The sequence below is a fragment of the Saccostrea cucullata genome, unplaced genomic scaffold, assembly GCF_032062105.1.
Source record: "Saccostrea cucullata isolate Sc308-1 unplaced genomic scaffold, CSIRO_AGI_Scuc_v1 ctg326, whole genome shotgun sequence".
In the NCBI taxonomy this organism is placed as follows: domain Eukaryota; kingdom Metazoa; phylum Mollusca; class Bivalvia; order Ostreida; family Ostreidae; genus Saccostrea; species Saccostrea cuccullata.
Genome location: NW_026930161.1, coordinates 274,036 through 287,853, shown reverse-complemented (window position 1 = coordinate 287,853; position 13,818 = coordinate 274,036). Strand labels below are relative to the sequence as shown.

General features: G+C 34.1%; 1 protein-coding gene across 6 annotated transcripts; it reads left to right on the top strand.

Annotated features, from left to right (window-relative positions):
* The first annotated feature begins 1,493 nt into the window (after positions 1-1,493).
* Positions 1,494-13,239, top strand: LOC134283117 (protein YIF1B-like). 6 transcript variants are annotated; one of them, XM_062765563.1, is made up of 10 exons: positions 1,494-1,649; positions 2,784-2,888; positions 3,164-3,178; positions 6,704-6,846; positions 6,962-7,066; positions 7,200-7,278; positions 10,446-10,503; positions 11,904-12,059; positions 12,297-12,390; positions 12,789-13,239. In XM_062765563.1, exons 1-10 carry the CDS (start codon positions 1,622-1,624, stop codon positions 12,939-12,941), a joined length of 936 nt encoding a protein of 311 aa, XP_062621547.1. In that variant the 5' UTR covers positions 1,494-1,621; the 3' UTR covers positions 12,942-13,239. The 6 variants fall into 6 exon arrangements, with proteins under 6 accessions (XP_062621547.1, XP_062621549.1, XP_062621545.1 ...); XM_062765561.1 differs by having other exon boundaries at positions 1,502-1,655; XM_062765566.1 differs by lacking the exon at positions 1,494-1,649 and adding an exon at positions 1,868-1,999.
* The last annotated feature ends 579 nt before the right edge of the window (positions 13,240-13,818 follow it).

Genomic DNA, 13,818 nt, shown 5'->3' with positions numbered 1-13,818 from the left:
CAGTTTTATCCTTGTGCATTTGAAATGGATTACTTTTCGGGAGTTACTGATGGGATATTATATCATGTGGTGCTATGTAGTGCTTTAGGACAGTTGAAAGTTAATCAAGTTTGATATTTGGTGACTGACATATGGAAAACTCTGCAACCGATTGAAACTGTAATTAATCATAAATTTATATAAAAAATAATAAAACATTTTGTAATTTTAATTTCAATATCTTTAATAAAGCATTTAAAAAAGATTCAGGGAATTTTTTAATCTAAAGTTGCCAGCTTATTCTTTTTTAATAAAATACTGTGTATAATTATGAAGATTCATAGTTTGTTGCCCAGTCTGCGTTATAAATATAATATATCTCATGCTGATTTAACTTATAGAGATCATATTAAATTTGTGTAAATAAAGTACATCACAAAATTGTAAAGTATCTGCATATCTAAATGTTAAGAGGCCTTATGATAAATAATTTATATCGATTAATATTTTGAAAATTTTGACAATGATATTACATGTATGTGTATTAAGTATGCTGTTTGTGCCAAAATTTACAAGTGTTTTTCTGCAGGTACACTTGTTTTAATGTGTTAAATCTAGATGTGTTTATTTTCTAAGCACATAATTAAGAAATGTGTTTAAAATTCATACACTTTTCTAAACACTTTTTTGTCACCTTCTTTTTTATATGTTTAATTCCTAAACATGTAAAATTTCAAAACATGTATGAGAAAGTGTTTAGAATCTAAACACGTGTGTGCTTCGATTCTAAACACGTTCTCAAACGTGTTTAGAAATTGAACATGTTTAGGAATTAAACATATAAAAAAGAAGGTGACAAAAAAGTGTTTAGAAAAGTGTTTGGATTCTAAACACATTTCTTACAGTTACCTTCAGATATTTTCAAAATTTTTTTTCTTCTACAGACCAATTTTTTTAAAACAAAGATTGAGTAAGAACGTTATAAAATTAATGACAGTTCCATGTACCACATATGCTATTCACTTAGGGAGATGGACACGCTTTCGCCTACATCCTGTCCACTTTTCTAAAGAGAATACACATCTGCATGAGGCGGCACATGAATCAAAAAGTTCATCAGTAGAAAAGAAAAAGTCCAAATAAAAAACAATGCAAGAACTCTGCTAGATTACAAATCGTTACTTATATACCCTAGATTCCAGGGATGTAATACTAGATACGAAAGACATAGACCTCTAGAATTCAGAGATTGGATCAGGTAATTTTCGATTTAACACTAACAGCTTAAGGTGACGCTTTTTTGGCCGCACGCCCATTTATGTAGACGTCTAGCGACAGTTCACGGCGGGTCGACACGGGTGCTTGCTCTTCTCTGCCACCTGAACACACCTCTAAAATTTCCGAGAGTCCGCGTTTTATGCCCTGTTCTTGTATTGTTTGTAACCACTCTACGACAATCGTTCTCTGTTCGTTATCCTCCATCCTGAATGATTATATGTACAAATTATTTCTTAACATTTTGGAATACGAAAACGAGGCTGAACGGAAGTAGCTGTCAGAATTTTCTGTCTGTGTGTCATGCCAACTCAGTGCATTTAACGAATTTACACTCTTGACGGGTTAAAATCAACACTTAGGGCCAATGGATGTTCCATCGGAATTCAGAAACCGTAAGTGTATGTCAGTTTAATCACTCATAGATGTTGTGCACTGCGGTTTAATGTAAGTATGCATGAACTTACGCCAGGTACGCTACCCTCCTGTTCCGTCATATCAAAGAAGTCGGCAGTTTTATCCATAAAACAACGTAAACAACAACCAGTGAGCGAGCTTCACGAGCGAAGTGACAGGAATGCAAGGCGTTATTGTTGATATCTGCGTTGGCGCTTTATTCAATAAATAGTAAGTACCGCGTATTGTTGTTAAATAATGCACCAGAGCAGTGAGTAACTCAATGGTTGTTGTTTATGTTATGTTTTGGATAAAACTGCCGACTCCTGAGGTCATATTGGCATTCATGGTAAGTACGTAACCGTAATTGCATAATATAGAAGTCTACCTCTTATTTCAATCCATCTCCCACTTCCTGCATTTATTCGTAAATCTACAGTTTTTCTACAAAAGGTTTGTCAAAAGTAGTTTTGGTTCGCTTAAGTATATATCCATATTGAAGCCACTCATCATAAAATCTTGTTAGATATCGCATGATTTTACCCGAAAGCTTACAAAGGCAATTTCTGTACAGATGTGTACGTAGATTTCAAACACCTATTTGACAATGACAGCAGCACAAATCTCAGTGATTACATTGGTTACTATAAATTTGTCCATATCACTGCCAAGAAAAAGAGATATACCATTCTAGAATGGGATGAAAACATTTGACATCGTCTATGAAAGCACAGGTGCTCGAAATATTATCAATAAAGTCAATGGAAATCTCTCGACAGAGTCATGAGGCATTAACTTTATTGCATCCCTACTTTTTTTTTCAATAATCTTGGGAAATCCAGTTTATTTAACGAAAGATCTATAGGAACTAGTTTTTAGATCTGGATTAAGCTATGTCATCATCTACTTGAGGCAATGCCATGGTTCTATTAGTTAGTTTTTCTTATATGATTTTTCCCTGTTTTTGTTTCAATTGAATATTAAATTCTTTATTCATCTCATTTTTAAATGTCAGATCATTAATTAAGAATAGGGTATAGGAATATGTGTATGTGAATTCTGACATTCTAGTACATGTAACTACACCTTGTTTCTTCTATATATGAAGTCTGATGTTTTGATCTATCTTGCAGCTGGTAAAAGGAGACCTAAGAAAGGGGGCTCTAAGCCTCAGCTTTATGAAGACACAAGTATGCAACCCCCTCCATCTCAACACTATGGAGGTCAGCAGGGACAAGGTAAGATCCGGTTTCAACCCTTCTCACATTATGATTTTAGAAATGCAGAGTATATAACATCTTTTCTTATTGTAACTGGAGATAACAACTTTGCAAACTATTCCATTTGTTTACACAGTAGTTACAGAAAGAAACATGCAACTTTTAAGAATTCTTTGTGTCATATACAGTGTACCACAAATTAGCAGTGATGCTAAGGATGGATAAATGTACATGTCTTTGTTAATAACTTGACATATTCTATGTTTAGTGAAAATATAGAAACTTTCTTTTAGGAATAGATATGGAAGGTAATCATGTTGCAAAATTATGCATGAGTCTGGCATAAGGAGTGAGCTTTCACATTTCAAAAAGTTGCATACATGTACTTATATATTACAATGTATATGTTATATTTTTATGTTTGTTTACTTGTAGTTCATGATGCATACAGTTTACCTGTATCTGTTCACCAAAATGATATGCTGAATGTCATTAACAATAGAATAATAACAATTTATCAACTGGGTTGGAGGACAACATGGATTTTATCAAATTGAGGAAACAAACAGTTTGACAGAGGCCTATAAGGCTGAAGGCAGCAGGATAGTCTGAAGGTTTGACAAAATCCATTTTGCCTTCCAATCCAAGCAATAAATGCTTTGTTATACCTTTTACTTCTTATTATGATGTATTTTGTGCAGACTTTCATGTTTGCAATGAAGGTGACAATATATTGATGTAAATTTTATTTCCCTCCACAGCAGATTTTATTTAGTCAATTGTTTAACTGTTAAGTGGGATGTAAAAAAAGAACAAAGTTTTTCAACTTTTCATATTTTAATCAGATATGTGGAATATTGAACCCTGATTCTACATATTATAATTATTTTGAGCCCAGTCTCATTTTTTAGCTTCGATAATCCACCCCCTCATGGAAAATATTGAATCCAGGTTCATAGTATTATATTTGTAGAAAACAAGTTTTAAAGGTATAACAAGCATATTTAAGAGCTGCTACTTTTCTAGTTTAATTAGTAATTTCAAATGAGCTTTCATATTATATATTTTAAAGTGCCAAGCTATACCACAGAGAAAAGATAGTAATAAAGGAAGAGTTCATAATAAATTTTGCTTTTGTATAGTATATATACAATGATACCAGAGAAAAATGCACTGTATGTATTGAATGAGAAAAAAAATTGTGGGTACAAGAATACTAGAATTGTGTATTGTAAAACATTCTTACAGCTATTAGAGCAACTGAGGGAAGAGAGAAATTGATTTATTGTTGTATATAACATCTGATAAATTTATAATACAGTTTAAAACTACAGGGAATGAATTGTCTTGGCTGTAAGAGTGAATTCATTAAGTGTATGCACTATAACCACGTTTACTGTTTTGTGATTCAGATTGAAGTACGATTAGCCAATTTTTTAAAACAGCCTTGTATACAGTTGAACTTTGGTATCTCAAACACTGATATCTTAAATACCATGGATATGCTGAAGTGAATCAAAAGTCCCTATCAGTTACTGGTATTCTCTAAGTATTTAACCCTTTATATCTCAAATACTCAAGAATATTTATCTCAATCCCAATGAGTTTGCAATAACAAGGTTCGACTGTATTTAGTGCTTAGTTTATCCATTTATGTATTGTATATAAAGAACTTGCACAAATACGTATAATATTTTCTATTAGGATATAGAATTTTATGCTGGTACATGTACATCTTTACAAGCCTTTAAGTGAACTCTAAACTTTTGGCTTTACTACTCCTAGTCGAAAAAAATTTAGTCGCTAATGCTAATTTATAGTTAGATCTACCGGGCAAATTTTTCTGACATACAAACTTTAAAAGGTGAGGAAAAATATGACACAAAATATAAGTCAGTAAACCTGTTACATGTATGTTCAAGAAGTTTAAATCAATCATTTCTTTTTAGGAATTATTCTTTAAAACTATAATAACATCAAGAATATTGTTTACATGTTATACATTTTATGCTTGTTTGTGCATCTATGACTTAAATTTTATGTCTAGATGATATCTCTAATGAGTTAGAATTAAATTGACAAACAACAGACCTCATCACCAATCTAATTAACTGCACTTCACAATTTATTTTTGAAGTCAACAATTACCTGGAACAGCTCTTGTCTTATCTGGTCTACCTGAGTTCGTGTGCACTGATGTGATGCAGAATTTGTTTGCATGTGCGTGGCTAAAAAAAAAACAAGCTGACAAAGAAAACATGTCCATTGCTAACTTTTAAACTTCTTTTTAGAGAAAAAAGTACCAGAATTTTATCATAGCCAAGTCAATTTAAAATGGTCATCAATTTGGTGACCTATGTTGAAACTTTTGGCGCCATTAATTTGATTAAAGATGCTATGTTGACTAAATTGGTATTCAAGTTTTTGAAAAATTCATATAATAATGCATAGTTCATGTTTTTTTTTTGCACTGTACATATTTTGATTCTCTGTATTTTTGTTATATAAGCAAATGAGTATTCAATATTACCTTAAAGGGTTTTTATCATGTATCATGATTTTTTGATATAACAAGGTTTATACGCTATTAAAATCATCCATCAAATTTTTTTGGTTAAAAAATTAATATTTTGGTTGTTTCAGCGATTCAAAGTTTAAATTTCTTAATATGCATATTTTGATCGCCGATGTAGCGCGCCATTGCTCTGACGTCATAGGTGTCAGTCCTGGTCAAGCGAAGTACTTATTGTGTTTACAAAACGACTCAATGGCTTCGTCTTAAAACCTTAATAGAAATTAAATAAATGATAATTGGTTAATTGATAGATAATTGGATATAATTTGTGGCGTTTGGATCAAAAATCAGCACAGGAAAGGTTCTAGGAAGTTTTTTATTACCTGCCAGGGACTTTGTCGGTGCGTGGATTTGTCTCCATTCAGAGCATTCGTTAAAGTACGACCACAATTTTTTCTGTATTATATAAAATATCTATTTGATGGAAATAGTATTTTTCAAAAAATAATTTATCAAAAGGCATTTTAAAAGTCCGACACACACATCATGCACTAGTCTATGTGTTGTGAAGTTCGTAATGACGCACGGCGCCATTGAAGATCGAAGTGGCCTTTCTATCAAATGATGTTCATTGCTGGAACAGATAGAAGATACACAAGATCTGTTTATGTATAATTTATTAAAATAACATTCTTTATTGATTTATTTTGCCTATGGCCATACTTGGTTTTTTTTTTTTTTAGCAAATGAAGTCTTTAAACCACCATCTTTATTGTGTGTACAATAGACGATTTCACATTTACAAAAGTTATTCCCCTTTGTGGGGTCAATCCGGGGTCAACCAGCATAAGGCAGTGTTTTCTCTCTATAACCTTACTGACTTTATGCCAATATGGGTCAGTATTTTAGAAATAAAATGTGTATGAACATATTCATTATGCTTTTTGTGTTGCCCCATACTCTGGCAATACAGGTACAGATCGAAATTGTCCGATAACGTTGGAAGATAAACAGATAACTAATTAGTGTTACATCGACAACGATAGATAACTCTTGGAAATGTGAAATTTGTCTATTAAAAATTCATACACATTTTCTTTTCAACAAAAAATAATATTATTTTCTTAGATATTTGCCCATGTCACATCTTCTTAACCTCAATGCTATTACATGGAATTCACATGTACATGTGTATTTCGATCATCTTTAAGACTTTTATAATCATTTGATTTTATGAATGATTGACAAGCAAATGTGGGTAACAGTTTTGACCTTCAGAAGTGCCTCAGATTAAGACTAGTTTTTCCTATGTTGACAGGCTATGACCCATCAGGCTATGGTGGTCCCCCAGGAATGAGTCAGATCCCCGGAGCCCAGTATCTCAATGATCCCATGGCTAACATGGCCATGCAGTACGGACAGTCCCTGGCAGGCCAAGGCACAGAATTCGTTCATAAAAATGTGAGGCTCTTAAAATAGGTCTGAAATTAAACTATATACACTTTTTTTTTATTGGAATAAGTCAAGTTGTGTATTATATGATCATTACACATGTATATTTTTTTTCAAATTTCAGATAGAAAAATATGTTTCAACATCCAGAATGAAGTATTATTTTGCAGTAGATACAACATATGTAATGAAGAAATTGGGGTTGTTATGTTTTCCTTTTACCCAAACTGTAAGTTGTGCCTTTTTCATCTTCTCTCTTAAAGATTAAAAAAATATACACCTGTACAAGAATTTTAATAAAATGCTTTTTCAAAGAAGTAAGAAATCAGATTTTTTAAAAAGATTTTGAATCTTCTATTCAGGACTGGTCAATAAAATTCAACCAAGACCAACCAGTGGCTCCAAGAGATGACTGTAATGCACCTGATTTGTATATACCATGTAAGTAGGATCATAGTTGTCTTTTCTTATTGTTGTGGAAAGAATAGAAATGCGTCTTGATCGTATAGTGGTTTATTTTAGACTCTGTTATTAACTATAGAAACATAACGTACAGTATTGTGACGTAACAATAACGTTAACGTATGATACATAAATCCGCGGATAATCCGTGGCACTCCGGGCACCGAAATGAATATTATACTAGAATATTAAAAAGTTCAAATCAAATTAACAGTTCATTGACATTTAAAATAAAAACAAGTTCATAATCACTTAATTAAGAGGTCCTTTCACGAATTCTTTCTTTGGCTTTTGTTTTTGACACTCGATCAGACGATAGTATTTTAAGTTCGTTCTCATTCACTTCGATTGGATATAGTTTCACAATTGGTCTGTTGGTAAGTCCATTTTTGGTCCGTAAAGTGGCAGCTCTAACGAATCCGTCTCTCCTCTGTATGAGTTCCTCGGAGTGTTTGTGACGTAGTTCTGTGTTAGATTTCTCCAGTTCCATGTTTCGAGTCCGTAGATTGGCATTTTGTTTATTATCTCTGCCATGTCCCTGAGATTCTTTTTCTGTGATTTTTCTTTTTCCTTCTCCTCAGCCTCTGTACGTTTTTCTGTCATCTGAGTTTCTTCCCTTCGTGTGTCATCACGGATCCTTACGGCGAACGTGTGATCTTTCTCCCTTCTTTCCACGGGGTCCTGTGAGGTTTGTAATTGATTTTCAAGTGTTTGTACTTTGATATTTAGCTCACTTATTTGCCTTTGGGCGTAATCATATCGTGACTGAAGACTGTTGTTTTTAGCATTAAAATGCTCCAAGTGAGTGCTGTAGGTTTTGATATTAACAACTTGGTCCTTTAATTCCTGAACCTCGTTATGCAAGTGTCCGTTTTCGTGCGCAAGTTTATTCATCTGTTCCATCATATCCTTCATCCCATTCTCCACACGAGTCTGAAAATTTCTTTGTTGGTTGAATTGTAACAATCTCTCTAGCAAGGTCGCATTTTCTTGTTCCAACGCGTGCATCCTTTCTGTCTTAGTCTTCAGCTCTGACTTAAGTTGCTGTATCTCGTTAGTGAGCTTGCTACGTTCTTGAATGGAGTCCACAGTCCGACTCATCGGAGTGGAAGCTGATTTCCAAAAAACACTTTTATGTCGTTGTTCAACGTTCATTTCTGTGGGTTTTGGTTTGCTCATTCCTACAATGTTGACAATTGTTGATTTGGTGGGCTCGTCTCTGTCCCTCGTTAGTTTCATGTCGCATATACTTGTGTGGTGCTTCTTCTGGCACGTTTTACATCTGTTGCGGGATTTACAATCTGCGGCGCGGTGGTTTCCTAAGCAGTTGAAACATAATTTCTTCCGTTTTAAGATGTCGAATCTTGTACTTACTTCTGTAACTTTCTTACAGTCCCCTGGGAAGTGATTCTCTATGCAACAATAAATGCAAGGGCGGCTCTTTATCTCTGTTGTTTCGACATAAGGAGTTGACTCTCTTGTTTTCTGGTTGTGTCCATAATGAACATGGCATTGTTTCTTTGAGGCTCCGGTAAGAAACATTGCTGTTGCATGGAATCCATCGCTGTTTTCAATCTGGTCTGATTCAAGGATTTTGACTTCTTTGCTGATAGCTTTACGAAGATTGTGTAGTGAAATGTTGTCACCATCGTACTCACGTGCAATGTTTTTCCGGATTTCAGCTGGTAGCTTGTTGATTATGACTGGAATAAGTAAAGCTCCGTACATCTCTTGCTTTTGTCCTAGACACTCTAAACTCCTGACATGAGATTCCAAGCAGTCTCCATAATTTCTTAGACTTATGGCGTCGTTTCTCGGGGCATGCAGTTCCATAAGTGCTCTCATGTGAGCATTGATAATTTTTTGCGGTTGACCAAATCGTTCCTTGAGCAGGTCTATGGCGGTTTCATAATTTGCGTTTGTGAGAGTAAATCCTGCAATGGTTTGTGCTGCTGCGTCCTGTAATTGAGCCTTGAGATACGAAAACTTTTGAATTGGTGTTAAAGTTTGGTTGCGGTGAATTGTCGATTCGTATGAATCCCAAAATGTATTCCATTGTAGTATATCCCTGTCAAAATGTGGAAGATTTAGTTTCGGTAGTCGATGATTATTTGTGACCTGGTTGGATGGTACTGACAAAACATTTTTCTGCCAATCGTGGTTACTTTGTTCATCGAGATCAGTGGCAGGAAAATTGTTTAGAATATTCTCACAAGCTGTTTCACTTGAGTTAATTGCAGCTGACGTGTTTACATTACTATCATGAATTTCTAAGGCGGGTACAAAACACTCAGCACTGGCGTTCAAAGTTTTACATGAAACTTTTTCCGTAAATTTTTCTGTTTTCTTAATTTTGCAGTCTAATTCGTACATATACTCATCTGTGTTTGTGATTTCTTCTTCTATGTCCTCTTCAGATAATGCGTCTAATATGCGTTCATTTAGTTCTTGTAGAGTTTGTCTTTTTTGCGTTAGGGACTTTCTAATTATTTCGATTTCCTCCGTTACTTCACTGGCTGTATTTTCTTTCAAGTCCAAAAATCGTCCGAAAAGTTTCGTCACCACTGATCTGTTACCGGCCCGTATGGCTTTCAGTCTTCCTTCCATTTTACGTATTATGTAGACATTCCGTCGATCACGGCACCAAAATTGTTGTGGAAAGAATAGAAATGTGTCTTGATCGTATAGTGGTTTATTTTAGACTCTGTTATTAACTATAGAAACATAACGTACAGTATTGTGACGTAACAATAACGTTAACGTACGATACATAAATCCGCGGATAATCCGTGACACTTATATTTAGCCTAAAGATTGTCTGCTTCAGACATAAAGTATGTCAAACTGACAGATTCAGCTTGTCTTGATAAGTTAATTTTGGAACTGAGATTTATCTATTGATACATACCTGTATGTATTAGTTTTGCTATAACATCTACATTTACTATTTCTGAAATATGGCTCGGCTCAGTCATAAAATAAAGGTTATAAATTATTTAAAGTATCTTTATAATAAGTATTCACTTCTAGAAGTCTTTTATAGAAGTGTTCATAAGCTTACCTTGGAAATCTGTGTAAGTTGATTTAATTGAGCAACATCTTTAATGTTTACGATATTGTGAATGTCATAAAATGTTTCATTTCAGCCATGGCATTCGTCACATACATCCTTGTTGCAGGACTAGTATTGGGAACACATAACAAGTAAGATCTTGCCTAAATACCTTTTTAACTCTTCAAGTAACCAGAGCTATAAGCTCAAGTGAACTCGGAATACCCATTGTTTGATGTCCATCTACTAGTACTATCTTTCGAGATGTTTCAGACTGTTTTAAAGGAGTATGGTATAATTATGGTGACATTTTGGTGGTATCTTTAAAAAAGCTTTTCTCAAGAACTCCAAGCAAATAAAGATGAAAACCTAATTGAAAGCTTCCTCAACAAGTGTAGCTGTATAATTGTTCAAATTATTGTGTCCTGGGTAATTTAAGGATGAGGCCAAAGTCTGAAATCAAAGTATAACACTGAGATAAGGAGGAAGAAATCTTTTAAAATATTAAGAAAAGCAAGGCCATAATATACAGTTATTGACTGGGTATGAGGGCAACATATGATTTGTTGGACCAGAAGGTGAAAAAGTTTCCCGAGGCCGCAGGCCAAGGGCAACATTTTAATCTTCAGGTCCAACAAATCATATGTTGCCCGAATCCTAGTCTATAACTGTTTTGTTATACCCTTCACTGCTCACTTAAGATTGATCAATTTTATCAATACACGCTAAACTATCAATTATTTTATATGGAAAATTATGGCTTCTTCAGTAAATATAAACATCAAGCTGAGAAAGAACAAAATCAATTATAAGTCTATTATATCACAAAAATTATTTATCACAAAACATACTCTTCCCTTCTACCTTACCTTGCTGTTAGCAACAACTCTTAATAGCTCTTAACTTCGGCTATTTTCGCGTCACCGATATTGAACGATGATTATTAGTTGTGATGTAACAGACAGGTGACGTTGCGGTCTAACAATTCTTATGTAAGACCGGTCAATAGTGAAATTGTTAGACCGACGTAATAAACATTTCTTTTGTTGGACTTTTTATTAGTAAGAAATATATAGAAGGATATTTATAAGGGTATAACAATTAGTTGTATCAGTAGGCAAGCATTGTCAAGTAGTGATTCTACTTTTGTCAAATCATGTCTTAGATAGAGGGTTACCCGGTACAATAAGGATCCGAGTTTTGCAAGGATACTTTGGAAATATTCTCCTAATTTTTTTTTAAGAAACAACATGGCTGTGCAGATTTTTCATCATGACTGAAAAGTCGAATATTAATGCTGGGGTTGGGACTAATCAGGGGTCACAGTTCTCCACAGTTCAGATTCTTCAGAACTTATGAAGAATAAAGATGATAAAGAATCATCCTCTTGTTGTGTGGATTCATCTTTGGTTAAAATGAAAAAGTTTTTTTTATTTAGTAAAGTTAACAATTATCTATTAAACGAACACATGTAATACAAAGGAATATAATCTGCAATGGTAAAAGAAAAATTGATTCTGAAACCCTATATTGGATATTTCTATATTTGTAGATTCACTCCTGAGCAGCTGGGAATTCAGACAAGTTCTGCTTTGGTGTGGCTTATCTTAGAACTTTTTGTGTTAAACATGAGCCTTTACATTATGAACCTAAAAACAGATCTCAAGTATCTTGATATAGTAGCATATTGTGGATACAAATTTGTAGGGTAAGTAGTTATTCAAAAAATATTTTGAATACCCAGTATGGCTTTTGATTTCATCTTGGTAATTTGAAAAGTTCCAATACTATGTACATGCATGCACAATCAATTCATTAACAAATGGAATTAAAACTACAGGAAGAGTGGGGAAATTATAAACATTTAGATAACGTGTTACCATCAGTATTTGAAGTCCATTTAAATGCCGAATATAAACACGAGTGTGTTATCTCCCTTTTACAGAATGATACTCTGCCTTCTGTCAGGAATGCTTTTCGAGTCTACAGGGTACTACGTCACCTTACTGTGGTTCAGTATAACCATAGCCTTCTTCTTGGTAAGTGGAAGAATGCATAATTTGTGAGACTTTACAAGAAGTGGGAGATCACTGTTATATGACCAAAAAAAAAAAAAAAAAATGAAATCCCAATTATGTATTTCAGGACATTATTATTATTCTGGCCTTTGTCTTGTATATAACATTCCTGAAATTTTGTAAATTATGTAAATGTGAGAAATGAAAGACCACTGTTTTGTGATGAACATCTGACATTAAGAATTTAGCTAAACGTCTTGATTTACAAAGTATCCATGCGTATTCATAATTAATTGATATTCATGCCCTGCTGTGAACATGGGCAGGACATTAATAGATTTTTTTAGTCATAACATTGAAATGCATACATTAAATTTGTGAAGTAAACGACTTTAAAGTTTATGTTTGTGTATTTGAAGGTTCAGACACTGCGAGTGAAAATATTGCCACACTCAGAAGACAGCAACTACTCGCGGGGAAGTAAGCGGAGCCTCTACCTGATCCTCTCTATATCCTTACTTCAGCCCGTCATGATGTGGTGGCTAACGGGCTATATCATGTTTGCTAAATGAAACCATCCTAAGCATATTTTGACAGACATTTTCTCAAGGGATATTGTCACTTATAGGACCACCCAGAGATTCCTATCAGAGTTACATACATTGCTTTGCAAAACTTCGGGTGTTGCTCTGAAAAATCCATTTTTGGGACAAGTTGAATGCACTATGGAAGCCATGGTGGCAATTGTGAATATGTTGATGAATGCATTTCAGACTATATGGGCTATTTATGAGCTAATTTTATGTACTTTTATTTGTGCCAAAGTTGTACAATGTCTGCATGATCTAAGAATAAATGTATGAATGCAAAGTTTTATTTTTATTAAAATTTCAAATGAATGCATTTCTGTAATTGGAAACTATTGCATGCATATCAACAAATTATTACGATATGTCCAAGTGTTATGTGAAATTCAATGCAAAGATAATAGGGTGCATATAATTTTTAGCTCTTCTGAGCCAAAGGCTCAAAGAGCTAATGCTATGGCCATTTGTGCGGTGTGCGTAAACTTTTTAGAATATGGGCCATAACTCAAGAACCCCTTGGCCAATCAGTACCAAATTTGTCACAGGGTATCCTTGGCCCAAGGGCTACCATTTATACTAAAATAAGGGTTGGGACCCTTAAACAAGGGGAGAGAATCAGTAAAACAAAACCAAAAGTACTGGTTGCTAAAAAATCTTCTTCTCCATAACCACCTGGCAGATTTTCATCAAACTTACACACAGGGATCAGGATATGTCGAAGATTAAAATTTGCATGGGGAATTACCCTGGGGCAAAGGGCGTGGTCTCAAGGTCACTTCAAAGTTGACCTAAATTTACAATGAATAAAAACGTGTATATTTTGCTTACTATGAGGACTAGGATTATCAATTCTTGTAAGTTG

Bases quoted from the DNA above. Each gene is read 5' to 3' on its own strand.
- LOC134283117 (XM_062765561.1), top strand. From the start codon at position 1,622: ATGGATGTTCCATCGGAATTCAGAAACCGTAAGT. The intron at 1,656-2,783 runs GTATGTCAGTTT...TCTATCTTGCAG, and splicing joins GGAATTCAGAAACCGTAAGT to CTGGTAAAAGGAGACCTAAG. The intron at 12,391-12,788 runs GTAAGTGGAAGA...GTGTATTTGAAG, and splicing joins TAACCATAGCCTTCTTCTTG to GTTCAGACACTGCGAGTGAA.